This window comes from Camelus ferus, chromosome 16 (genome assembly GCF_009834535.1).
Source record: "Camelus ferus isolate YT-003-E chromosome 16, BCGSAC_Cfer_1.0, whole genome shotgun sequence".
Taxonomy (NCBI): Eukaryota; Metazoa; Chordata; class Mammalia; order Artiodactyla; family Camelidae; genus Camelus; species Camelus ferus.
This window is the reverse complement of record NC_045711.1, coordinates 12,962,307-12,986,588: the sequence shown is the minus strand read 5'-3', so window position 1 is coordinate 12,986,588 and position 24,282 is coordinate 12,962,307. Positions and strand designations below refer to the sequence as shown.

The 24,282-nt window shown below is 53.4% G+C and overlaps 2 protein-coding genes across 10 annotated transcripts in view; both read left to right on the top strand.

Moving 5' to 3' along the window:
* PIK3R6 (phosphoinositide-3-kinase regulatory subunit 6) overlaps positions 1–19,388 on the top strand; it is a 54,412-nt gene extending 35,024 nt beyond the window's left edge. For 6 of the 9 annotated variants that reach the window (XM_032498773.1, XM_032498772.1, XM_032498768.1 and 3 more), the window contains 11 exons: positions 1,776–1,879; positions 2,984–3,407; positions 3,780–3,858; positions 4,523–4,645; positions 8,173–8,283; positions 10,718–10,808; positions 11,113–11,183; positions 11,634–11,724; positions 13,940–14,055; positions 18,002–18,114; positions 18,677–19,388. In XM_032498773.1, the coding sequence (XP_032354664.1) occupies positions 1,776–1,879; positions 2,984–3,407; positions 3,780–3,858; positions 4,523–4,645; positions 8,173–8,283; positions 10,718–10,808; positions 11,113–11,183; positions 11,634–11,724; positions 13,940–14,055; positions 18,002–18,114; positions 18,677–18,824 (1,471 nt within the window). In that variant the 3' untranslated portion in view covers positions 18,825–19,388. The remainder of the gene's footprint in view (positions 1–1,775; positions 1,880–2,983; positions 3,408–3,779; positions 3,859–4,522; positions 4,646–8,172; positions 8,284–10,717; positions 10,809–11,112; positions 11,184–11,633; positions 11,725–13,939; positions 14,056–18,001; positions 18,115–18,676) is intronic. The other 3 variants (XM_032498774.1, XM_032498771.1, XM_032498770.1) reach the window with 2 other exon arrangements.
* Positions 19,389–21,107: 1,719 nt separating this feature from the next.
* Positions 21,108–23,326, top strand: MFSD6L (major facilitator superfamily domain containing 6 like). Its single transcript, XM_006196028.3, has one exon. The coding sequence runs from the start codon at positions 21,291–21,293 to the stop codon at positions 23,070–23,072; it is 1,782 nt and encodes a 593-aa protein (XP_006196090.2). The 5' UTR covers positions 21,108–21,290; the 3' UTR covers positions 23,073–23,326.
* Positions 23,327–24,282: the final 956 nt, after the last annotated feature.

Below are 24,282 nucleotides of genomic sequence, written 5' to 3'. Positions count from 1 at the left end.
GTCTGGTTCTTAACCACTACGCTGTAGTAACCAAAGGATCTGCTGGTCCGCGGATCCTCTAAAGAACATCTAACACAGCAGCTGAGTCAACGTCACTTACACCAGGTCTCACACAGTTTTGTTCCACATGCTTCCTTCCTACTTGCTTTTTCATAAGACCATGCCCCGTGTACTGGGGAAACCCTAGGGCCCAGAGAAGTGTCCAGAACATGTATTTTCCGGCTATTGGAGGACAGTTCAGACTTGTGTCCTATTTCACCGTCACCCAAAGCACGCATGGAGTTTGTCACCCTGCATGTCCCAGAACACATGGTGCACGCACTGGTGCACAGCACTGGCCTGAGGACTGGAAACCCTGGGCAGAGGTCAGGGTGCTAGCCCTGGGCTTGACCTCGGCAGCCCAGGGAGGGTGGAGGCTGCAGATGACAGGGTGAGCTGAGCGGGATGGCTGCTGCCAGAAGGCTTCCACCATCTTCTCAGCCTCTTGTTCTTTTGTTTTGCTTTAATAGTCTGTACTGCCTCTGATTACCACGTGCAAATGTCTATTCTTGAAGCCTCCCCCTCCTAAAACCGGGCCAAACGCGGGGGCAAATCTGGCTTTGCTCTCCTTGGGTACCACTTGCTAACTCAGTGGTAACTCTGCATGAGCAGGACGAGACCCAGTCGGGGCTGCCTCCACTATCCCAGCCAGATCCAGGAACTGCCTCCTACCCAGGCTTGCCCTGTGCATCTTTTGTTTGTTTTTTGTTTGTTTGTTTTAATGGAGGTATTGGGGATGGAACCCAGGACTCTGTGCTGGCTAAGCATGCACTCTACCACTGAGCTATACCCACCCCTACCCGGTGTGTCTCAGTGACCAGCCACCTGCTGCTGGAGGGGAGGATGGGACAGTGGTTATGAGCACCATGTTGTGGGTAAATCCATGGACTCTGAAGCTGGGCTGCCTAGGCTCAAATTCTGGCTCTTCCACTTACTGTGTGACCTCCGGCCAGTGACTTAACCTCTCTGTGCCCCTGACACCTCCTCTGTAAAGTGAGGATAGCGAGGGTTGCTGGTGGGATCCAGTGAGATGATGGCGCTGTGGGCAAGGTGAGAAGAACAGTGGTAAGTGTTCTGTGACCATGGGTTGCTCTCCCCTAAGGAAACCTGCAGCCTCGTTCAGGAGGGAGCCATGTTTTGTGGACGTTAAATCCTAAGGCTACATAGTAGGTGTGCCCAGAGTGCAGCCAACAGTTCCTGGGAGGGAATGACTACCAGGGCTGGAGTGTCAGGAAGGCTCTGGAAGGAGAAAGGGGATCGGCTGGCCCTGGTCTCCCCCCCTGGACCGCAGGCTTGCTGCTGCCCTTAGTAGTTGGCCGTGACTCTTCAGCATCACCCACGGGAGCTAATGTTAACTGAGCATCTACTGTGTGCAAAGTCCTGGAGGAGGCCCTGAGAAATACAAAGGCCTTTCCCCTGGGTCTGCATGTGGACAGGACTTCTCCAAACAGTGGGGAGGGAACAACAACGGGAGAAAAGTTTGGGAAAGACGCTGTGAGCTGGTTTGTGCAGGATCCTAAAGGCCGAGCTAGGCAGTTGGCAGGAACCAGGGAGCCGCTGGGCATTCTGGGCAGAGGGGACCACCAGCGTTAGGCCCCGGATGAGCTGATGGTGGCCGAGGGGAAGAGGAACTCAACAAGGCCAGACATGGGAGGAGAGGGTCTCTGCCACCCCCTCTAGGCCCCATGCAGGAGCAGAGAAGAATCCCACAATCCTCTCCTCCGTGGTCTCCACAGCCTGCTCCTTCCTTCAGGTGACCCCCTCCAGGACCAGCTGCCAAGCATCCCTCTGCCCAGCCCACATATCACCTTCCACCTGTGGACGGATGAGGACCAGCTCTGTAAGTGCCATGCCTTTGACCACTCGGTGGCGAACAGGCTGGAAATAATTGGGGGGTGTTTGTGTGTGTGTGTGTGTGAGTATGTGTGTCTCTGTGCATCGTGTGTGTCTGTGTAACTATGTGTGTATCTGTTGTGTGTGTCTTGTGAGTGTCTATGTCTGCGTATGTCTCTATGTGTGTATGTGTGTGTATCTGTTGTGTGTGTTTCTGTCTCTGTCTGTCTGTTGTCTCTGTGTGTCTGTGTGTATATCTGTAGTTTGTATGTCTCTATGTGTGTCTGTGTTTATCTGTGAGTGTGTGCTCCATGTTCCCTGAGTTGTTCTGCAGCATCTGGAAAGAGAATGCAATTTCTCTACACCAGAAGAGGTCAGTGCATTAGCCACTGGCCACATATGTCTAGAAAGTGCCACATGCCATGATGATGCCAACAGACAATGCATGTCCCCAAGAAGGAGACAGGCACAAAGTTAGGGTTCCCAGAGCTGGAGGGGGCTTTCGAGAGAGACCCACTCAGCTGCACTTCCCCTCCACATGGGTGTTCTGTCCCACAGTCCCCCTGGCTCTTCTCAAGGGAGGGGGGAGGACAGAGGTGCAGGGTGTAGTGGGAAGGGCTGGACTAGTGAAGTGGGTTCAAGTCTCGCACATCCTTCACGTGCTGGGTCACCCTAGACAGACTCAGTTCTCCCTCGGGGCCTCAGCTTCCTCACGGGAAATAAAATGCAGGTTGATTGGAAATGCCTGGAGGACTTTGCGGGAGCTGATGGTCTGTTATCTGTGTCTCAGGGGAAGCAGCAGGTGGGAGACGGGGAGGATGCTACTGAGCCAATATGGAGAGGAGGGCTCTAGAGTTAGGAGATACTGCATTAAGCTGATTTCTTTGCTGCAGGACTTCTCAGAGCCTTTAAGATGTTCACTTCTGGCAGGAATGTGTGGTTCTCAGGCTTTGTTGGCCACAGAACCTCTGTTCCTTTGAGGAGCATCTTGTGGGGCTTCTGTTCAGCTAAATAGTATGTGAGAAACACAGAACCACCGGCCTCACCAGAGGCCCTGCCGACCTGGCATCCCCTCTCTGCCCTGATGATCCTCTTGGTCTCCTCATCCCAGGGAAGGAACTGGTGCTTTTTCTGCGCCCGCGATCCCAGCTGCGCCTCAGTGCAGACTTGGAAGCTTTGGATCTGCAGGGCGTCCCGCCAGACCGGGAGTCGGCCCGGACGTCCGTACTGTCCACCGACAGTGGCATCGAGCGGGACCTTCCTTCCGGGGCCGACGAGCTGCCCTCAACCGGAAGCCCTGAGATGGAGCGAGCCGGGCTGCAGCGCAAAGGGGGCATCAAGAAGCGGGTGTGGCCTCCGGACATCCTGATGCCCAGCAGCTGGGACGGGCCCCCGGGGCTGCACCGGAGGACCGGCAGGCCCAGTGGGGATGGGGAGCTGCTGCCTGGTGTCTCCCGGCTGCACACGGCCCGGGTGCTGGTGCTCGGGGACGACAGGATGCTGGGGCGCCTGGCCCGGGCCTACTATGCCATCAGGTAGGGCTCCGAGCGGGGCGGCTGGAGGCTGGAGCTGGTCGGACACAGGTGGGCCTGGCCTGGGCTGGTGCAGGATCGCTGAGTGGCACGGGAGGGTCAGGAGGCAGAGGCCAGGGTGAGACGCTGGAGGCTGATGCGCTGTACTCTTCCCGCCCCCCACGTCCGGCCACCACCGAACTCTGCTGAGTGCTGAGAACGGCGCTCCCTGCTTTACGGCGCCCGTTCTATAGATGAGAAAACCGAGGCTCAGAGAGATTAGTTCAATTGGCCAGAGTCAAGAGATAATATATAGCAGAGCCAGGATGTGGAACCGAGTCTGTTTGAAGCCCAAACTCCTGCCCTCACCCCGTGTACTCTGCTGCCCCTTGCCAGGAAACGAGAGACCCAGAAGTTTTGCCTCACCCCCAGACTCAGCCTGCAGCTCTACTACATCCCCGTGCTGGCGCCTGAGGTGGCTGGATCGGGGAGGGAGGGAGGGAGGGAGGGGAAGTGGGGGGGGGTGTCGGGAGCGGGTCTGGGTTAGGGGCTGGGCAGGGACCCACTGCAGCCTCGCATCCCCTGGCTCCGGGAACTGGGATCACCCTTCCTTGGGATGCGGAGCTGGGAGAGACCTGGAGGACTTCTGTTCCAGAAGCCACAGATGTGGGCCTGTGGGGGCTGAATGTGGCCAGAGAGATGTTCTCTCACTGCCTGCCCTTGGCTGGTTTTGTTTTGCTTTTCTAATGGAATTAATGTTCCTCAATAGGGGACACACACACACACACACCACCCTCCCACTGGGGGATGAACCCACACTGGCAGTTTTTCATTTCTGTTGCCCATTCTGCTTCTGACTGGGAAGCGTGAAACTCAAAGCAATACTAGTCTCTTCCCTTTTAAGGCTGAGGATCAGTTTTCAGTGTCCCTGGCGAGAGTCCTCAGTGGTGGGTGTTCTGGCTTCATTGGAGGTGTAAAACAAGTCTTCATGGGGTGCAGAAATCCAGACCCCAGGAGGCTGAGTGATTTGGCCACATTTCCAAAGCTAGTTTGCCTAGGACTGGTACCTGAGGACCCTCCGAGCAGGAAGAGAGTGCTCGAGAGGTCTTGACAGGTCTGCCCCATGCCTTTGTCCCCAGAAGCCTGCAGCATCCAGGCATTTGGAGCTTGGAGAGCTGGCCACGTTCCTGGGCCGCGCAGACCCGTGGTATGAGAACACTATCAACACCCTGTGCCCTGCCATCCACAAGCTGGCAGAGATGGTAAGGCAGCAAGGGTAGGCGGGCAGGAGGGAGGTGGTGGTGGGCGGGTGTTTTCTTGACCCTTGACCTCAAGAGTCAGCCAGGGGGGCCCCACAAGGGATGAAGCAGAAGGGGTACAATAGAGGAGCACTGACCAGCTAGTGGTGGCTGGAATTCATTTGTAGCACCTACTGGGCACCTACCTATTTTGTGGAACCACTAAGGAGAAGTAAACATTCTTTCTTCCGGGCGTAGGCCAATTGAATCCCTTCTTCTGTGAGTTTCCTGTGCTAGTTTCTTTTCCACTGTAACAGTTAGTGCTTCCTGAGCACTTCCACTTGGCAGCCCTACCAAGCAGGTACTCTTGTCTGTTGGCTGGTGTCATTGTGACCACGTCCCCATTTTACAGAGCAAGCAACTGAAGCACAAAGAGGTGAGGTAACGTGCCCAAAGAAACAGAATGAGTGGTAGAGCCCCACCTGGGATCAGGCAGCTGGATTCCAGAGCTCGTTTTCTTAACCACAAACCCTGTCCCCCAACCCCGTCCGTGGTGAGCAGGGGAAGTTCATCTTTTACTGATTTGAAAGACCTTCCTATCTGAAGAGAGTTTTACCCTTTCTGCTGTCCTGTGTGCTGCAGACATTTTTTCCCCGCTGTTTTATTTGCCTGTCAATTTTGTCAGTAGTGGTTTTTTGACTTACAGAATTTTAATATTTTTACTTAGGTCATACACAGCACTTTTATCCTTTATGGTGTCTGCCTTTAGAGCCATGCTTTGAAGGGCCTTCTCCATGCTAAGATTAAATAAATAATTCACTGATAATTTACTCTTAGCACTATTATTGTCCCAATGTTTACATTTAAATAACCTATCTGCAATTATAATTCCAGTATGTAATTTTATTTTTTCCAAGTGTTTAGCCAGTTGTCCTAAAGCTATTGCAAAAACCATCTTGCCCTGTCAATTTGAAATCTTTTATCACTTACTAAGTTCTTACATATGCTTGTGTTTACTTCTGGAAACCTATTCTTTCTCATTGATCTATTCATTTCTGTATAAATTAGCACTTTTATATTTTCATATCTGGCACATTATATCTACCCCATTATGCTTCTTTTTTCAAAACTTTTCAGACTACGCTTGTTTATCTTTCCAGATACATTTTAAAATCCCATTGTCAAATTTTATTTTTAGATTAAATTTAAATGAAATTTTAAATTAAATTACATTTTAAATTAAATTCGATTGAAATTTGGAGAATTAACATCTTTAGCATATTAGGTGCCCTCTCTGGGAGCACGGTGTGACGCTTCATTTATTAAAGTCTCCTTGTGTCTCCCTCAGGATAGCTGTAGAGTCTTCCTCACATAGCTTTTACCCATTTCTTGATAAATTAATTTTCTTGTGTCTGATGGTTTTTTTTTGTAGTTGTGGCTGTTATCCTTCTCCCATTATACTAGGGTAGTAGTGCTGCTAGTGTAAAAGGAAGCTATTGATTTTTATATGTTTACTTTGTTAGTATGTTTTCATTGAAGTATAGCCAGTTTACAAGGTTGTGTCCATTTCTGGTGTGCAGCACAGTGCTTCAGTCATACAGGAACATACATGTATTTGTTTTCATATTCTTTTTCACCATAAGTTGCTACAAGATATTGAATATAGTTTCCTGTGCTCTACAATATAATCTATGTTTATTTTTTAACTGGCCACATTGTGCTTCGTTGCCTGATTGGTTAGGGCGTCCTCTTATATCTGGCATTCTAATAAAGATGCAGGAGGGAGCCATGTTTTCTGAATGACTGCTTATCTGAAAATGTCTCTGCCTTTACACGAGAGACTGTTTAGCTGGGTATTAAAATACCTTTTCCTCCAAACCTGGAGGATATTACAGGAAGAACAGCTGGTGCAGGTCTCACTTATGCTTCTCTGTTGGTAGCTTTTTTCCCTATCAAGATACTTGTAGGAACTTTTAATTTTTTTCCCTGCTCTCTTTCCCTTAAAATTAAGAACTTGTGTGGCTGTTATGCTCATTCCAAAAGCTGTTTCCACATGAAGAAACTGGAAATTGTGTGAACAAGGACAGCACTGTTAGAATAAGTTCGTAGTTGCTCAGCGTGACCTTTTTGAAGGGAACAATATTTTAATAGACCAGATGTGAAAATGAGGAGAGCAGATAATATGATCGAATATGGGTGAAATACCCTGAGCGTCTTTCCTACTCTGATATTATCAGACTCTGTATAGAAGTTGTCTTTACCTAAAAAACCCAATCATTGTTTCATCATCATACAGGGTTGGAGAAGGCTTATGGGAGATGGCATTTCTATGTCATATCCCAATGACATTGAAATGTAAGTTAGTATTAACATATTCAGATGCCACAAGAACTCAAAGAGATACCAGATCTTCTGGTTCAAGCTCTCATGCCCAAGCTTACCTGGCTAGTGAGTAGCTCATCCAAACCAAGAACCCAATCCAGACTCTCTCATCACTACTTATACTCTAAGTATCTTGTCTACCACAGGCACCCAGCACCGTGCCTTATACACAGAGGTGCCTGGTATGTCTGTGTGCAATTGAAATGAATCAGAGCCCCTGAGATGGAGATTTGGATAGGTGTCTTTTATTATTATTGTTGTTGTTGTTGTTGTTGTTGTTGTTAAAGTTTAGCTGATTTTAAATGTATTAGTTTCTGATGTAGAGAATAATGATTTTGTTATATATGTATATTCTTTTTCATTAGAGGTTCTTACAAGCTATTGAATATATTTCCCTGTACTATACAGTAGTACCTTGTTGTTCATCTATTTTATATATAGTAGTTTGTATCTGCTAATTCCACACTCCTAATTTATGCCTCTCCCTTCTTTCCCCTCTGGTAACCATAAGTTTGTTTTCTATGTCTGTGAGTCTCTGTTTTATAAATAAGTTCATTTGTGTCATTTTTTTAGATTCCACATATAAGTGATACCATATGGTATTTTTCTTTCTTTTTCTGCCTTACTTCACTTATGACATATGACAGTCTCCAGGTCCATCCACATTGCTGCAAATGGCATTATTTCATTCTTTATGGCTGAGTAGTATTCCATTGTATAAATATACCACAACTTCTTTATCCAGTCATCTGTCCATGGACATTTAGGTTGTGCCCATGTCTTGGCTATTGTAAATAGTGCTGCTGTGAATGATGGGGTGCATGTATCTTTTCTCCCAGTGTATGCCCAGGAGTGGGATTACTTGATCATATGGTAACTCTATTTTTAGTTTTTTAAGGAATCTCCATACTGTTTTCCATAGTGGCTGCACCAAGTTACGTTCTCCCCAACAGTGTATGAGGGTACCCCTTTCTCCACACCTGGATGGAAGTCTTTTGATCAGGAGTAGAAATCGGGTGGTAGGAAAGGCGTGGACGGTGCTGAAGGACCAGCTGGATTAGTGCCTCACACAGGGCATGTGGGGGCATTGGGGCTTCTCTGTTAAGGAAGTGGCTGCTCCCACAGTGGCATGGAGGGAGGCGGCTGAAGACAGTCTCTCTCCCTCACAGCCTCTCTCCCTGAACACATCCCGGACTATAGACCCCTTCATCCTGGATGTCATCACCTACTACATTCGCATGGGCACCCAACCCATCTATTTCCAGATCTACACAGTCAAGGTAAGCTTCGTACCCAGGGCTCCAAGGATACCATGGCAGCCTTCTGGACCCCAGGACCCCACACCCTAAATACCCAGGTTCTGCGTAAACAGGAGACCAGGGTGCAGGTCATTAACTGACCCAGATGCTCTTGGTTGTTAACTTTATCTTCTTACTCTCTGGGTGAGTCTGATCGTTACTGACTTCTAAAACCTTAAGTTCACGCAGAAGCAGATCTTCGTGTGGAAAGATTCTCTCCCCCCACACATCCTCCCCCTCCCCCTTGCCAACCCTCACATCCTACAGCAAAACTGCCCTCACCTCTGTTCCCCTCACCCCACAACCAGATTGGGTGCTTCTCCTCTGTGTCCTGGTGATGCCCTGGGCATTGCTCTGGCACCTCGCTGCCACTTTGTCATCTACCTGCAGATGCGTGTCCCTCCCAACAAGACTCTGAGTCCCTTGAGATAAGTGACTGTACTGTGTTCATCTTTGAATCTCGTGCTGTTGACAAAGTGTGTGTGTGTGTGTGTGTGTGTGTGTGAATCGAAGAATGGGTCAACGTGGGGCTGACTGGGTGCGGTGGGTGTAGGGTTAGAGGCAGCGTAAGGTGGTAAGAAGCTCACGGCTTTGCGTCCTGGTCCCTCCGCGTGCTAGCCGTGTGGTCACCGGCCCCCTTACCTGTCTGACATTCATTTTCCCCATCTTTAAAATGGAGACAGTCACCTTCACCACAAGGTTTTTGTGAGAATTCAAGTGAACCGAAAGCTCTATGGAAAGCTGGGGGAAGACGAGGGCACACGGAGGACCCCAGGGCGGTGTGGGGGCCTGGGTCAAAGCCCCAGCTTTGCTGCTTGTGTATCCTCTCCAAGCAAGACAGGCAAGTTACTCAACGTCTCCGAGCCTCCGCTTCCAGGCCCCCAAAGCGAAGCTAGTGATACTAGGGTGGCTATGGGGGTTGAATGAGATCGTGTGTGTCCGGTGCCCGTCAGAGGGGCCGGCACAGTCTGTCTCAACGAAAAGGACTCTTGAGGCTTCCTCCCGCCTCCCGTTCACTCAGAGACCCGACCCACGTGCATCCCCACAGCACCTCTGCGGCACAGACGTGGACGCGGCTGTGTTATCCTGGAATTCACTTGGGGTCCAAATCTAGTAAAAAATCTAATGAATATGTGCTTGGCTCCCACTCCATGATGTAGGGGAGACCCCCTGAGATTTCTGTGATTGCCTGGGGACTGGTCTCTTGGCCGACACTGCCTCCGGCTTCCTGCCTTCCTGAATTCTTATTCTTCCCTCTGCTTCCTGGTCTTCTTTGTCGCTTTCCTGGTTTTCACCTAAATGAGGGATTTTGGCACTTTCTTTAATTTCCAAAATGCAAACCCAAACAACACAAAACAAGCCACTGAGGAGAGAATAAAGCCCTCTCAGGCTGGTAAAGAGCATGAACATCTCAGCAACACAAATAACTTAACATGGAGGGTCAGGCACCTGTCACTGCCCTTCAACCCAAGGCCCCCAGGAGACAGCGTAGCTGCGCGGAGCAGGGTTCATGGACTTGCTCTCGGGAGGGCCATGCACACCGTGAGGTCTTGAGGCTTCTTGGGAAGAGGCTGGTAGAAGGAACTTACTGTAGGATTTGGGTCCCTGGTAGGTGATTTGGGGGATGGTTCCAGAAAGCAGGACTTTGCTCTGGATTGGATGCTGTCAGGAAGCAGCAGTAGTTCTGATGGGGCACCCCAGGGGTAATTCTTTGATTGCAAGAAACAGGGGTCGCTCGTATTTGCAGGGATGGGAGGGTAGGGGGTGTGGCCTGCACAGTGTCCCATTTTCCCCTGAGTTTGGACAAGACTGTGTCTTGACCCATCATGGGCACAGAGGGGCCTTGCCTACTGATGTTGGCATCTGGGAAATTGTTTACCATCAACAGAACACCAAGGCCTCTCTCCATCCTGGTGCTCAGAAATCCCATGGCCACCCCTCTGTGGTTCCCACATCCTCCCTCTGGCCCCGCCCGCACCTCGCCCCTCCTTCTCTGCCCCTCTTCCCTCAGGAGCCACTGCTGCTCCCAGATTCCCTCCGACTCTCACCAGCCCTTCCCTCCTTGTGCTTGTCAAGGACCGTCAGGTTCTCCTCTCTGGCCCTCACCCTTTTGCCCTCCACTACCAGTGTCTACAAGAGATTCTTTTACCCTCCCCATTAGACAGTAGTGGCTACAGGCAGTTTGGGTTTCAGTAAGTTTCTTCCACTCTTTAGAAATATATTACATTGCTGTAGATGTGGACGGAGTCAGATCCACGTAATCGTTGGACGCAGCTCAAAATCCAGCCTGGGCATGGCAGGTGGGGGACCCTGCTTCTCCAGACGCTCCCAGCTGTGCACATCCTGGGGTTCCCAGGGGAACTGCGGCTGGCAGAGTCAGCCTCCTCCAACCTCCTCCCTCCCCGCCTCCCTCCAGATCTTCTTCAGTGACCTGAGCCAAGACCCTGCAGAGGACATCTTCCTCACAGAGCTCAAAGTGAAGATCCAAGACTCCAAGATCCCCAGAGGTGAGCACCTGTCCCCCGTTTTCCAAAGCTCACCCTGACTCAGCTTCCCCAAGTCCCTCTTGCAAAAAGTTCTCCTACCTCTCACCTAACGATCCCCTGTCCCACCTCTACTGAATATTGGGGTGCCTGGGCTCCCTCCAAGCTCACCCAGACTGAAGGGTAGCCTGGCCCCTACCCCCACCCCCACGTGCTGCCTTCCCCTCCAGGGACAGATGCTGTGACTCTCCCGCAGCCTCGGTGAGGTGAGGAGCCAGGGGGACGGGATGGGGGCCTCCCACCTTCAGCCTCTTCTCACTTCCCTCAGATGGTTTTTCACCCCGGAGGAGAGGCGTGGCCGAGGGTCCAGGGGCTGAGCTCTCCATCTGCTACCAGAAGGTCAGTGGGCGTGGCATGGCCAGGAGCTGGTCTGGACTTACAGCTGCAGGGAGGCAGATGTCAGGGATGTTGTGGGGGCAGGACATACAGAGCCAGGGGAACCTTCTGCCCTTTCCCCAGCCTTGGGAGAGTTTTGCAGGGATGGGCGGGTTACAATTGGCCTTACACAGTGACAAGGAGGTAATCTGATTGAAGGAACAGGGCGCTATCCCCTGGCTCAAAAATACCCTCCTCACCAGCTGACCAGATGCATCAGAGCACAGGCCTTGGTCTGGAAGCTGACCTGCTCCCAGGGCGGAGTGCTCTGAGCCCCATCCTCTGGCTCATTGGACGCTAGTGGCACCATGGCGACTCAGGGCCGGGGGTGGGGCGGTGAGCAAGAGAGTTGACATGGAGATGTGCATCTTGTCCTGAGGACCCCCATCTGTCCCCACATCCCCCCCTCCTCAGGCCCTGCTCAGCCACCGAGTCCGAGAGGTCACCGTCTCCCTCCGGGCCACTGGGCTGGTCCTGAAGACACTTGCAGCCAGTGACAATGATGGTGAGGAGCTGGGAGAGCAGAGCAGAGGGAAGGAAGGACAAGAAGGAGGAAGTTGGGGCTGGGAGAGGAGTGAGGGCGGAGCGACAGGAAATGGGTGAGGGGGGCTGGGAGTACCTCCCCGCCACCATCACCATCCCTGGGATCAGAGACCCTGGCTGAGCTCCCACTCCTGCTGGGCGTGGGTGGTGCGTCTGCAGCTGGATGAGCCCAAGCTGGAAAGTGCAGGGGCCACGCAGATGAGGGGTTGGACTTGGCCTCGAGCATCTGCATCCAGCCTGCAGAGCTAGTTGGGGGTAGTTGGGTCTTTTGGGGGGTGGTTTTTGGAAATTCATAATTTTGAATGTCATTCCATGGGGCAGGTACTCTCCAGTTCACAAAGGGCACCACTAGTCCAAAGTATCTGATTCTGGCCAGTTACCTAATTACACGTATATTCAATTAAGATCATTGTCTCAGAGATAAGATACTGATTTATGTGCATCTAGTAAATTATAAATATGAGCTCTCTTGTTAGCTCCCCAATCTTCTGGAATAACAGAGAGGTCGGCAATGAGAATTACTAACCATTGCCCACGTTTATCAGAAGCCAGGCACTGTTCTATGTCCAACATATTAACTCTTCTAAGTGTATCAGCTTATCAGTGAGGACAGACAGTGTTAGCATTAGCCACTTTGTACCGGAGAGGAAATGGAAGCAAAGAAAGTAACTTACCCAAAGTCACATCCCCGAGGAAGAGTCAGAGCCGGGATTCAAACCCAGGAAGTCCCGTGCGAGAGCTGGTGTCCCTCGTCACCGCACCGCACCGCACCGCCGCCCCTTCAGCTGCCCAGTCTCAGCAGACCAGACTTCAGGGATGTCACCCACAGGTGCTTGTAAAAAGTCACTTCAGAGCAAACAAGGAAGTTTCCACCCTCCATGTCTAGCTGGTGTCTTGGCACATAGTAGATACTCAATAAAACATTTGCTGACTAAATGAAGTGCTCCTTGACGCCCAGATTTTGTTTAAAAGAATGAAGGAATCTAGAATATTGCAGAAGAAACAACATGACCGAGCCGGAGTGCCTAGGAGGGAGCCGTCTCTGATCCCCCCTCTCCCAGGCAACTATGAGTAATTACTCTGACCCTAGAAATCTATGGCTTTACGAAAATCCAATTAGGACACCTCTCTGTGCGTAAAGCATTTGTGTTCTTCCGTGAGCATCTTTGCTCCTCAATTTTCTTGGCTTCCAGCAAAAAGGAGAAACTCAAGAAATAATTATTGATTTGATTACCTTCTGATAAAATGGTTTCCAGGCAAGTTGAATTTGTGGAGGACATTGAAACACTGTCACAGTGCAATTTTCCTTACTTGTAGGTCTCTGACACCATGAAGGAAACTGTGTGACTTTGGCAATAGCTCTTAAAAGAGAGGTGGTCACAGGGCACAGATCCTAAAACCAGATAGGCAGGCTTCCAAGCCCAGCTGTGCCACACTACCATCTGGGTGACCTCGGGCAAGTTACTTGTGACTTCTCCACCTGTTTTTTTCATTTCTAAAGTGGAGATAAGATACTAATTTATGGGATATAGTAAACTACAATGTTAACTCTTACTGTTTAAATTTTATTTCTTCTATGTCCCTTTACAAAACTCCCACCCCACCAATCCCTACTCTAACTCCTCCAAATTTTCCATCACCAAATCTTACCAGAATTGTTCTTGGCTATCTCAGAGCCCTCCTTAGTCAGCAGGGAGGGGGAAGGCCCTGCAGCAGCCACACAATATTGACTCCTGACACATAATGCGATATTAGGAAAGTCAAGGAAGTGCTCTCAACCTGTTGGGACAAGTGCCCTGTAACACCCACTGGAGCCTCTGCCTTATACCACATCCTGGGCTCTTCTGCCATCCTGCTGTCTGAGCATGCCCAGTAGTTGCAGAACTTGTTCCCATTAAAAAGAGGTGCAGAGGAGGTGAAGAAAATGATTTGGGTTGGTGATGGCCACGATGCCTCAGGATAGAGGAGAGCTGTGGAGTCCCTGGAGGAGGGAGGTGGATGACCAGGAGGGAACTGAAACTTGGCCAGGACTAAGGTGGGGGTCAGGACGTGGGGGCCGAGCAGGGTGTGGGAAGGGGGTGGCGGTCAAGATGGGATCATGGAGGTCTTCTTAAGACATAGAATCTCCAGCTCCCCTCCTCCCCTGGAGGCCCCCTCACAGCATCTCATTCTTCCAGTTTCAGGGCCCACCTACTGCCCCCCAGCTGCTGCTCCCGTTACGGACCACAGGTGCCTGAATGTTAGTGTGACGGAGGTTGTCAAGACCTCCAACTTGGCAGGAAGGTCCTTCTCTGTAAGTGCTGGGCAGGAGGGGAACTGGGGATATTCAAACTGGGGAGGGAGGGGGTCCTGGAGAGACGGTGTTGAGAGAAGGGGTAATGAACTCTGAGCCTTTCTGAGCCTTTGCTATTGAAGTGGGTTTTCCTGTTGGGAAGCCCCTGCTTTCTGATCAGTCTGTTTAAAATACTGAGCACCGACTGGCACAAGTAAGGCCGTGTGAGAGTGAAGGCCCTGCCCTCCACCTGGTGGCCCTCTGAGGACCTAAGACATACCCTAGGACTGCAAGACGCGCCCGCATTCAGCACCCGCTGCGCACAACAGCCAGACTCCAGCACAGCAGTGGGCCAGCCTTTGACCAAATCAAACCAGCTCTTCCAACCTCATGGCCTTGTCACTGCCCTTTGCCCTCTGCCTTAGCCCTTACTGGTCCTCAGAGATATAGAGTCCCTTATGGTTATGGACACACGACCCGCCCACTTTCTCCCTCTCTCGTGGCCTCTCTGGACTTCACTGCCCTACTCAGCTGGGCTTTGGACCCAGGATTACACCTGAACTGTGTTCTCGGGCAGCCACAACTCCTCCCATCACTTACCAGGCAGAGACGCTCACTTTAGATCAAGCCGCTGACTCAATCAGATGCTCAGGTGGCTGAGTGCTTCTGCGATATCCTACATCCATGCCGATCAGGGCCACTGCAAACTCATAACCCCCCACCTCCTCCCCATCCCTGCATCACTCAGCCCCTCTCTGTGCCTCACTCTCATGATCTGGAAAGCGGGGGTGATAAGGGTACCTGCCTCATCCGGTTGTGAGGATTAAATGGTGGTGACAGGTACAGAAGATGTTCAGCCAAGTCACAGCTATGTATGTGTTAGTGGCTGTTTTTATTTCATCCCCTCCTCCCCCGTGTCCCATCTCTCATTCAATGGTCCGTCATTAACCAGTCACCTTTCCCAGAAACCTGGGAGTCACCTCGGATGCCTCCTCGGCCTCACTTCCCTGTGTCTGCTGCTTTTCCCTCTCAGACACTTCTCACACCTCTCCCTTCCTCTCCATCCTCCCTCTGGGGGGGGGGGGGTCCAGCTAGGTTGACCAGCCTTCCCAATTTGCCTGGGACTGAGGGGTTTCCTGGGACTTGGGACCCTCAGTGCCAAAACCAGGAGAGTCCCAGGCAAACCAGGACAAATTGGCCACCCTTGGGCCCTACCTTCATCCATCCCCTTTTCCTGGACAATGCGGTCGCCTCCCAGCTGGTCTCCCTGATGTCACTCCAGTGCTCCCCAAATCCGCCCTCCACATCTCTGCCCGAGCGAGCTTTCTGAAACAGAGCTCAGCACGCCACTCTGTGCTTGACGCCGCTCGCCCGTCTCCCGCTCTGCAGGGCAGAAGGGCAGAAGCACTTTACCGTGTGCGTGTTATGTAGCCTGGCTCCTCCTCCTCCTCTCCGACTGCGACCCCGGCCAGCCCTGCACGCCCTTTGCACCGTGGGATTTGTGCCCCCAAACCAGTTTTGGGTCCTCTCACCCGCGCACAGCAGAGCCGATCTACTGACACTGGGCTCTGGTGAAGGAAAGTGCCATGTTTCCTGTAGGGCGCCCAGCAAGGAGTCCAGGGTGGCTAGTGCTCAAAACACCCGAACTCCCTGAAGGGCTTCAGGAGAGCATCTTTGAAGGGCATGTGAGGGAGGGGAGTCGCCAGGTTGGTGATCACTCGTGCACAATCCTCTGGTTGATGGTGAGGTTAAACGTTCAGGGGTTAACATTACCCACCCTTAGGCGCCAGCAGGTGTGGGGGGCTGCCTGCTCACGATCATCAGGTAGTTAATTTCTTCCATCGGCTGGTGATTTTAGCATCTGTAAAACGGCTCAGGAAATGTGCGTCAGATACTGATGTCTGGGTACTGCAGAGAGGGGCTATCTGGGGGAGGGGGTCTGTCCCGGGAAGGCCCCATAGGGTCCTGGTAGTCCTTCCTCGGTGCCTTTGCTCATGCGCTTTGCTTGGCCTGAAGCCTCGTTCCTTCCTTTCTCTTCCCCATCTTCCTTTCATAACCCCTGTTCCTCTTTCAAGATGATGTCATCTTCCCCAGGAGGCCCTTCCCTCCACATCCTCCACCCTGCTCCCCACTCCCCAGAGAGCCAGAGGCCCCACCTCTGGGCTCCCGCAGAGCCCTGGGGACACAGCCAGGGGAGCACTTGCCACACTGTCGATGACTTGGCTCCCGCAGGTCAGTGGACTGCACGGCCCCTGGGCGCAGGCCCTGTCTCAGCCCTCCCCGTTCCGCCCGCACTCGGGGTGGCGAACGGTCCCCAGCAGGGGCTCGCCAGGGGTTTCCTGGTCCTCTAGTCCAGCCGCCACCCCTGCAGGAGCCCACTCTTCTGAGGCAGCCTGTGTACTGTGGGAGAGCTCCGTATTCGAGCTTTAAGCTCCAGGGTGGACCTATTTACCCTTCTGTGTTTCCTCTTTCAAAATCAGTTCCCTACAACGGTTTCTATTTTTAATGACCTCTTTAAACAACCTGGTTGTGGGTTTTTTAAAAATCGAAGCTTATCACCGCAGTGAGTTCCCTTTTACCCCAGGACCATCTCGCTACCTGCAAGGTCGTTGCTATTATTGCTGTATCTTTTTCTAAATAGGTGAGAAACAAAAGCACAGAGAGATTAGGAATTACGTCCAAGGTCACACAGCGAGTAAGTGGCAGAGCCAGGATGAGAATGTGGGTGGTCTGGGTGCAAAGTCTGTGCTTTGACATCCGCCCCCCAACACTGGGAAGATTCTTGTACCTTCTACCCAGAGACTTCGGGCTGGCCTACCCAACCCCCTACAAAAGTTGAGCAGAAATGTCCAGACATGCCTGACCCCTGGGTTCAGCCTCTGCTTGTGCCTCTGCTAATGGAATGGGAAGGTGGACGAGCACTGCTTGCAGTAGGGAGCGTGTGAAAACTGCACGGGGCCTGTGCTGGCCTCCAGACCACTTAAATCGGAATCTCTAATTTTGGAGGGGAGGCTATAGCTCAGTGGTAGAGTGTGTGCTTAGGAGGTGCAAGGTCCTGGGTTCAATCCCCAGTACCTCCACTAAAATATACATAAATAAATAAAACCTAATTACCTACCCCCCCCAAAAAAGAAAAAAAAGACAAAAGCAGAGTCTCTAATCTTATGTTTCGGAAGGGTGAGTCCAGGGTCGAGAATGCTTGAATGAAATGGGGTCTAAGGCTCTAGGAACTTGCGAGCTCTGTGCTGGTGAATCACCCAAAGCTGCTGTCCAGGTAATGGGCCAGTGGCCAGAAAGGCCCTCAAAGCCCCACCTGGAACCCAGGCGGCTCCAAATTCTCTGTCCGGGGGAGGGGTCTCCCAGGAGCAGCCCCTTCAAGTTGGGGGTTGGAGGGCTGCCTCGGGGCTGCTTTCCGTGCAGGGCTCTGCATGTGGAAGGCAGGAACGCTTTGCCCCCCGGGCTCCTGGTGCAGGGGATAGATTCCTTTTGCCCCGAGATGCTTCCGTGGTACAAACAGATAGAGGCCTGGTTTGAGTCATGGGGGTAGGTGGCCACTTTCCAGACCCTCTGTCTCTGCCCCAGGGAAATAATTTTGGATGCAATCCAACACTGAGAACTGGGGTCAGAACTTAGAAAACTTCTGAAAGATCCCCAAATTCCACACACGTTAACACGCCTGTCATACAGGAGGTGCTCGGGTCACTTGAACCTGGCGGGCACCAGCTACAGCATTCCAGGTTGTGTTAGAAATGAACAAATTGGAAAAGGAACTGCAGGAATGATGGGAGAGCCAAGGGCAGGGGCAGCCTAGAAGCACTTTCTGCAGGTTTGTCACTGCTCAGAGTCACTTCCCGGAGAGTCGGGGACACTGTGTGCTGGACTGAAACACACCAGATTCCCAGGCAGGAGATGTTGGCCAGGCCATCTGTCACCAAGGTGATGCTCACACAAACTGTCTCTGTTGCAGACAGTGACAAACAGCTTCCGGACGGCCAGCATCCAGATCCAGAGCCAGGACCAGAGGCTGCTGACACTGTCGCTGGACAAGGACGGTCGGCGCACTTTCAGGGATGTGGTCAGGTAAGGCTGGGCTCCATGCCCACCGGGCAAAGCTCCACGGCAGCCAACCCCTCCCACCTCCTGCCTCTAGCCTGGAAGCCTTGTCGGGGCAGATCCCGTGGCCAGGCAAGTGTCCCTGATGGGCGTGGACTTAGGTGTTGACTTACATCCAGGAGGAAGAGCAAATGAATGGCTGACCCTGGGCAGCAGCTGAGATTAAAGTTTCCCAAGATCCCTCTACGGACACTTGGCCTGTAGCCCTCCTGATCCAACCCCCTGTGCTGGCACTGCCCGCCCTCTGTGCCAACACAGGCTGACCTTCTGTGACAGCCATGTCCCAGTTACTGGGCTCCCCTAGGGAGGTGTATAGGGTCAGGCAGGCGCACAGAGTGACCCATCCGGGCACGTCCTCCTCTCCCTGTGTTCCCCCCCGCTCAGGGTGCTCTTTCTTGTCTTGACTCTTTCTCATCCCTCTGTGGGTCCCCCTCATCTATACCCTGCAATTAAGGGGCGACCTTTAAAATGCCCAGACAGATTTGACCCCCGAGATGGGTCTCCTGAGCTGGCCTCTCTCCTTCCACAGATTCGAGGTTGCTCCCTGCTTAGAGCCATGTTCCGGGGCCCAGAAATCCAAGGTGCTTATTTCACATCGGCAGGAGATGGAAAGGACCAAAGCCAAGGCCAAGCCCCTTCTAATGCCCATCAACACATTCTCTGGCATCATCCAGTGAGCCCAAAGGGGCCACAGAATCGCTGAGTCCAAGAGCAGTGGATCCATGAGGAAGGATACACTACCCAACTCGCCCCCAAACACCCACACCAACATCCAGAGCAAGGCCCAGCTCCCGTGGGAGGCTTCCAGCCACTTCTAGGAGCCAGCAAGTGCCCAGAACACAGGGAGCTGGCTGTGGGGGTGTGATGGAGCAGGGCCCGCACGAAGGCCCCAGGAGGCCCCAGCCAAACTGCACACGCAACGCCCTGGGACCCGTGTGTGCTCCGTGGATTTCCAGTTCCCGCCTCTTCACTGTCTTCTCCCACCCAAGTTCCCCGCTTGGCCCTTAAAACCGAGGTGAGCGCTGCTGTCCTGGCCCCGGGCCCCGCGGCCTGGGGAAAACAGGAAGCAGGCAGAGGCTGCTACGCCTCCCACCTCCCAGTCTGTTCCCATCCCTGTCTCAGGCCACTGCTCACCTCGCCCACTCCCAGGCAGGCATCTCTCCAAATGAAGAGGAAGATGTCAGATTCAATAAATATATAAATAAATAAATAAACACTAAAGTGTTTCTGCTCTCACCGGATACCCCGCAATGCTTGTGTTTTAATAGAGATCGGGGGCAGTACTTAGTCAAACCTAATGACTTCGGCCAGGTAAGTGCTTTGTGAAGTGTTCACTGGTGTGTTCTGTCCACCTGCACAGCCCTGTCCTCCTTCACATTAACTGAGGGGCTCCTGACCTGCGCTGTCTCAAAATGGAGGTAGGCATGCCGGCTAGTTTCAAAGATTAAAGACACCAAAATTCTTGGCTTTTGAGTTCAGAAACTTAGATCCAGATGTAAGGCCGTCCCTATCACCTGGGCAGTCCCAGGGGATGGTGGCCGTGGGATGGAAGAGTCTCTTCCAAGTTTGGGACCCAAGAGTAGAGAGGGAGGCACTTCGCTTGTGCCCTCATTGCCCCAGGAGTGGGGGCTGGTTTCAGAGCACATTCTCAATGCCTGGGTGGGGGGGGGGGTGATGGGGCTGCCAGGCAGGGTGAGGGGGGTTAGGCTGATGAGCCCAAGAGCCAGCCTTGAAGAGAGTCCTGAGCTCCCATGGACATGGGAAGCAGGTCAGGTTTCCCCAGGTCCTTGAAAACAAACAAGCCCAAGGGGTCTCACAGTAAGAGGGAAGAGATGCAGCTGAGCGGTAGCAGGGACCACAGGGGCTGAAGCCCAGATGTGGACGGTGCCACCCAGGACCACCCGCAGCTGTCAGGCCCTCTCTGGGGATCATCTCCCCTGAATAAAATTGTGTCGCCTACTTGCATCTGATGCAGGAAGACGGATGTGGGTCATGAGGAGGGCCGTGTCCCAGGTCTCGGTTGAGCCCCTGGCATGTGCCCTGCCAAATGTGGGTCCTTGGCTTCATGCAGGAAAGATTTCAAGTGCGAGCCACAGTTGAGTAAAGGTAGATTTATTAGAGAGATACTGCATAGAGTGTAAGGCAAGAGAAAGGCAAGGAAAGAGGTGTGGGAACTGGGTGTTGGCAGGTTAAATTAAAAATAGATACGCACTCCACAGACAGAGTGTGGGCCATCTCCAAAGAGAAGGGACTGTGAAAGGGCCGCTAGGTGTGGTGTTGCCAGTTTTTATGGGCTCAGCAGCTTCACACACCTACGGTGGGACCATTCCCACTGCCCTGGGGAAGGGGCTAGGATTCCCGGGAATTGGGCCGCCACCCATTCTTTGGCCTTTTGCCATTACCCTTGGGACTGTCATGGCACCTGCAGGCACGTTATCATGCTGTTACAATGAGCATGTAATGAAGCTCAAGGTCTACTAGAAGTCAAACTTCCTGCTAACTTAATCCTCAAGGCCAACTGGGAGCTGAATCTTCAACCATTTTGGTGTTAAATTGCCTTCATTCCTTGAATGGCTGTGTCCTGCCCCCTTCCATCCTGTCTCACATCCATCAAACAGTTCTAGGCCCTTTGATTCTGATGGAGACAATCAACAGTGTGGTCCTAGATCAGGGGGCCTGTGAGTGGTGGTGGGGGGCGGTTCATACCATGAATTCCATTCTCACTCTCCCACCATTCCTGTTACTTGCCTGAAGCAGTTCAGGGATCTAACTCAGATTCGTGTGCGACCCAGGGCCCTGGAGGGTGGCTCGGAACGCAGCCTGCGCTCCTCCGGCAGGTGCGGCGGCCGAGGGCGGGTCCTGCCCCGGGCGCGGGGGCCGCGGGACGTGGCAGGTGCGGCCCGCAGGTGCGCCGGCCCCGCCCCCTAGGTGCGGCGTCCTCCGGGCGGGGCCACTTCCGGGCCGGTGGCCGGACGTGGGGGCGGGAGCGGCCGTTGACCTGGTGACCGCGGCGCCGCCGGAGGCTGGAGGCGCGGTGCGGCTCGCTCCCCGCCCGGAGCCTGCGTCCCCGGGACATGACGCCGCGCCCGCCCCGCGCCCCGCCGCGCCCTCTGCCCGCCCGGGTCTGACGGAGCCGGGCCGCCATGAGCGCCAACCCCCAGTGGGACATCAGCAGGGCGCTGGGGGTGGCCAAGCTCTTCCACCTGGTGTGTGGGGCCCGGGACGCCTGCGTGGCCCCGTTCCTGACCCTCTACCTGAGGCAGCTGGGGTTGGCCGCGCCCTGGGTGGGCATCCTAATGGGAACCAAGCACCTGATCGCAGCCGTCTGGGCTCCCGTCTGTGCCTTCCTGGCCAAGAGCTACCAGAAGCGGAGGGTGCTTCTGATCAGCTCGCTGCTCTGCTCGGTGGGAGCCAGCCTGTTGATGGTCCTGGTGCCGCCCCTGGACAGAGACCGCTCCTGTAATGGAAGTCACAGCGCGACCGCCACGGCCCTACCACCGGGGGTCACCCTAACTGTGAACGTCACCGCGGCCCCGTCGCCAGCCTCGAACCACCCAGCGGGGGCCCGCAGCCTCCTAGCCGAGGGGAGTCCTGGGGTCTCTGGAACCGATGGCTTCAGAGAAGGACCTGGGGAAGGCAGCCAAGAACCTTTCAGTCATCGGCTGGACTTCTTTGCGGGCTCCACTGAAGAAGCCAGGACCACATCCCGAGTCCTCCATCCTGTCACTTCCGGGATGAAAGACACTCCCTGGGAAGGTGCTCTCAGGGTGATCGGTACTTCCCTCCCTTTGCTTGCTGGGGGTACAGCAGTGGCAAGTCCAGCCAGCCGGTCCGCAGCCAAGAGGAACTCCTGGGCCCTTGACCTCTCCTTGGAAGGGTTGCGGTGGACTTTCATCCTCTCCCTGGGCTTCATGGTGTTCTGGGAGCTGCTGGCAGCCCCTCTGGAGCAGGTGGCAGACGACAGCCTTTATGAATACCTGGATTTTGTGGACGCCACTGACCGCTACAGAAGCCTGTGGATCTGGAGGCTGCTGGGCATGTCGGCAGGCGTGTGTGGCATCGCAGCCTTAGTGGGGCAGCTGGACTGCTTCCTGACGACAAGTGGGCCCCGGGGTGTGGTGTATTTCTATGGCTACTCACTGGTCAGCACCCTGGCTTTGCTGGTGAGCATTGCGTTTCCCGTCCCCATCTGCAGGCGGCGGGAGCCCAGCTACAAAATGGTCAAAGCCCTGTCTCTTGTAGGCGGCGACCCCCACCTCACCATCCTTGGCCTCACCGTCTTCTTGATAGGAGCCGCCACCAGCACGGTGCAGGACTTCCTGTTCTGGCACATGAAAGACCACGGGAGCAGTGAGCTGGTCATGGGTTTCTCGGTGGCCCTGGGCTTGCTGGGGGAAATTCTGCTTCATCCGTTCAGAAGTCCATTGCTTAGGAAGCTGTCCAGGGTGGGCACGGTGGGACTGGGGTTGGGCTGCCTCGCAGGGCAGCTGCTCTATTACTCTTTCCTCTGGAGCTGGTGGTCCGTCCTGCCTGCACAGATCCTGAGCGCCGTCAGCCACGGGGCTCTGTGGTGGGCAGTCGGGGCCTCCACGGAGGACCTGGCCACTCCTGGAACGGAGAGACCTCTGAGCTCCATGTTCCGAGGCCAGTTTTACGGGGTCGGGGCCAGCCTGGGCAGCTTCGTGGGGGGCTTCGTGGTGATGCGCTTCAGCCTGCCTGTGCTCTACCAGGCCTGCTGTGTGGTCCTGTTGCTCTGGCTGGCCTTGTTCCTGTCCATCCAGCCCAGACTGCCCCAGGAGCGGAAGGTCAACTACACCAAGCTGCTGGCCATGGAGGCGAGTGACACGAGTGACTCTGAGCAGGGGAGCGAGCGGGACTGGCTTGTGAAGGCCATGAAGGATGAACACTCAGACTGGAGGGGCTGAGAGACGGTCAGGATGCACTGATCTGGGAAAGAGCCAAAAGGAGGGACCAGACTCAGTCCGCGGAGGGCAAAACCTACGATTCCCACCAGGGCTGCCAGGAGCCTTGTGGGAGAGAAGCACGTCTGTGCCGCAGCCCCACGGGATCTTCTCATTGCATGATCTTCTTTACCTTTGTAGTAAAGGAGATGTCACTCTTTGCTGTTCAATCCTTTATAAATAATGGAGCAAGAATACATTTGCTAAAAAAGAAAAAAGTTCCCCTTATAGTCTCTCTGTTTTGGCATGTGAGGTCGGCAAGGGCTTTGCGTGTGCTGTTGATTTCAGCCACGGCTGAAGTGCTTACATGAAACTGACTGAGCCGGGAAGGCAGTGGGACCTGCAGGACTCAGCTGGTAGACGGGGCAGCCGGCTTTGATGAGTCATGTACATTCCCATGGATCCTAAGGCATGAGCCCAGTCCTCTAAAAGCCATGCTGTGGGCAGGTAAGGATGGTGGGGAGAACTGAAACCCTTCTCTCTCTCTCGCTCTCTCTCTCTGCACTGCTATACAGGCGCCCTGCCCCCCTCACACCCAGGTACCTAAGTCTCCAATAAGAGAAAATGATGGGAAGTGTAATATGTGTCAGGGGCATGGGCAGAAGTTAGTAGGTTTTCATTCTTCCTCTCAAATGTGTGTTTCACCAGGAATAGGACCCTTAGAGTCGTCTTCCATACTTAGGTCAGAGCAAGGGCCCTTTCATGTCCTTTGGGCTTTCATTTCGCAGGCTGCACCTAGCAAGCGCACACGGAGAGTTTCTGCATCTGCCTTGATGAGGGTGTGGCAGCCTCCTTAGGGTGAGATGCTACAGGTAGTCCTCACTGCCCCGGTGCCAACTGACCTCCCATAGCAACCCTGTGAATAAATTAAAGTCATTGACTGTATTTTACAAACGAGAAAACAGAGTCTCGGAAAAGCCACATGTTGGGTCATGGGCAGGAACATCTCCGGGACTCTGATCTCCTTAACCTACATTTCTGCGCTCCCTGCTACTCCAGTCGCTTCCGAGCCTGGCTGGCAGTCCAAGTCGCCTGAGGAGCACATCCAGAAAGAGGTTCCTGGGCTCCATAAGAATCTCTCAGGTAGGGGCCCAGAAATCTGTATTTTAATGCAATCTCCCAGTGATGGTGAGGTGGCTGGCCAAGTACCAGTCCCCTTGGTTCCCCTTCCAGG

Coding starts and splice junctions, on each gene's coding strand:
- MFSD6L (XM_006196028.3), top strand. CDS start 21,291: ATGAGCGCCAACCCCCAGTGGGACATCAGCAGGGCGCTGGGGGTGGCC.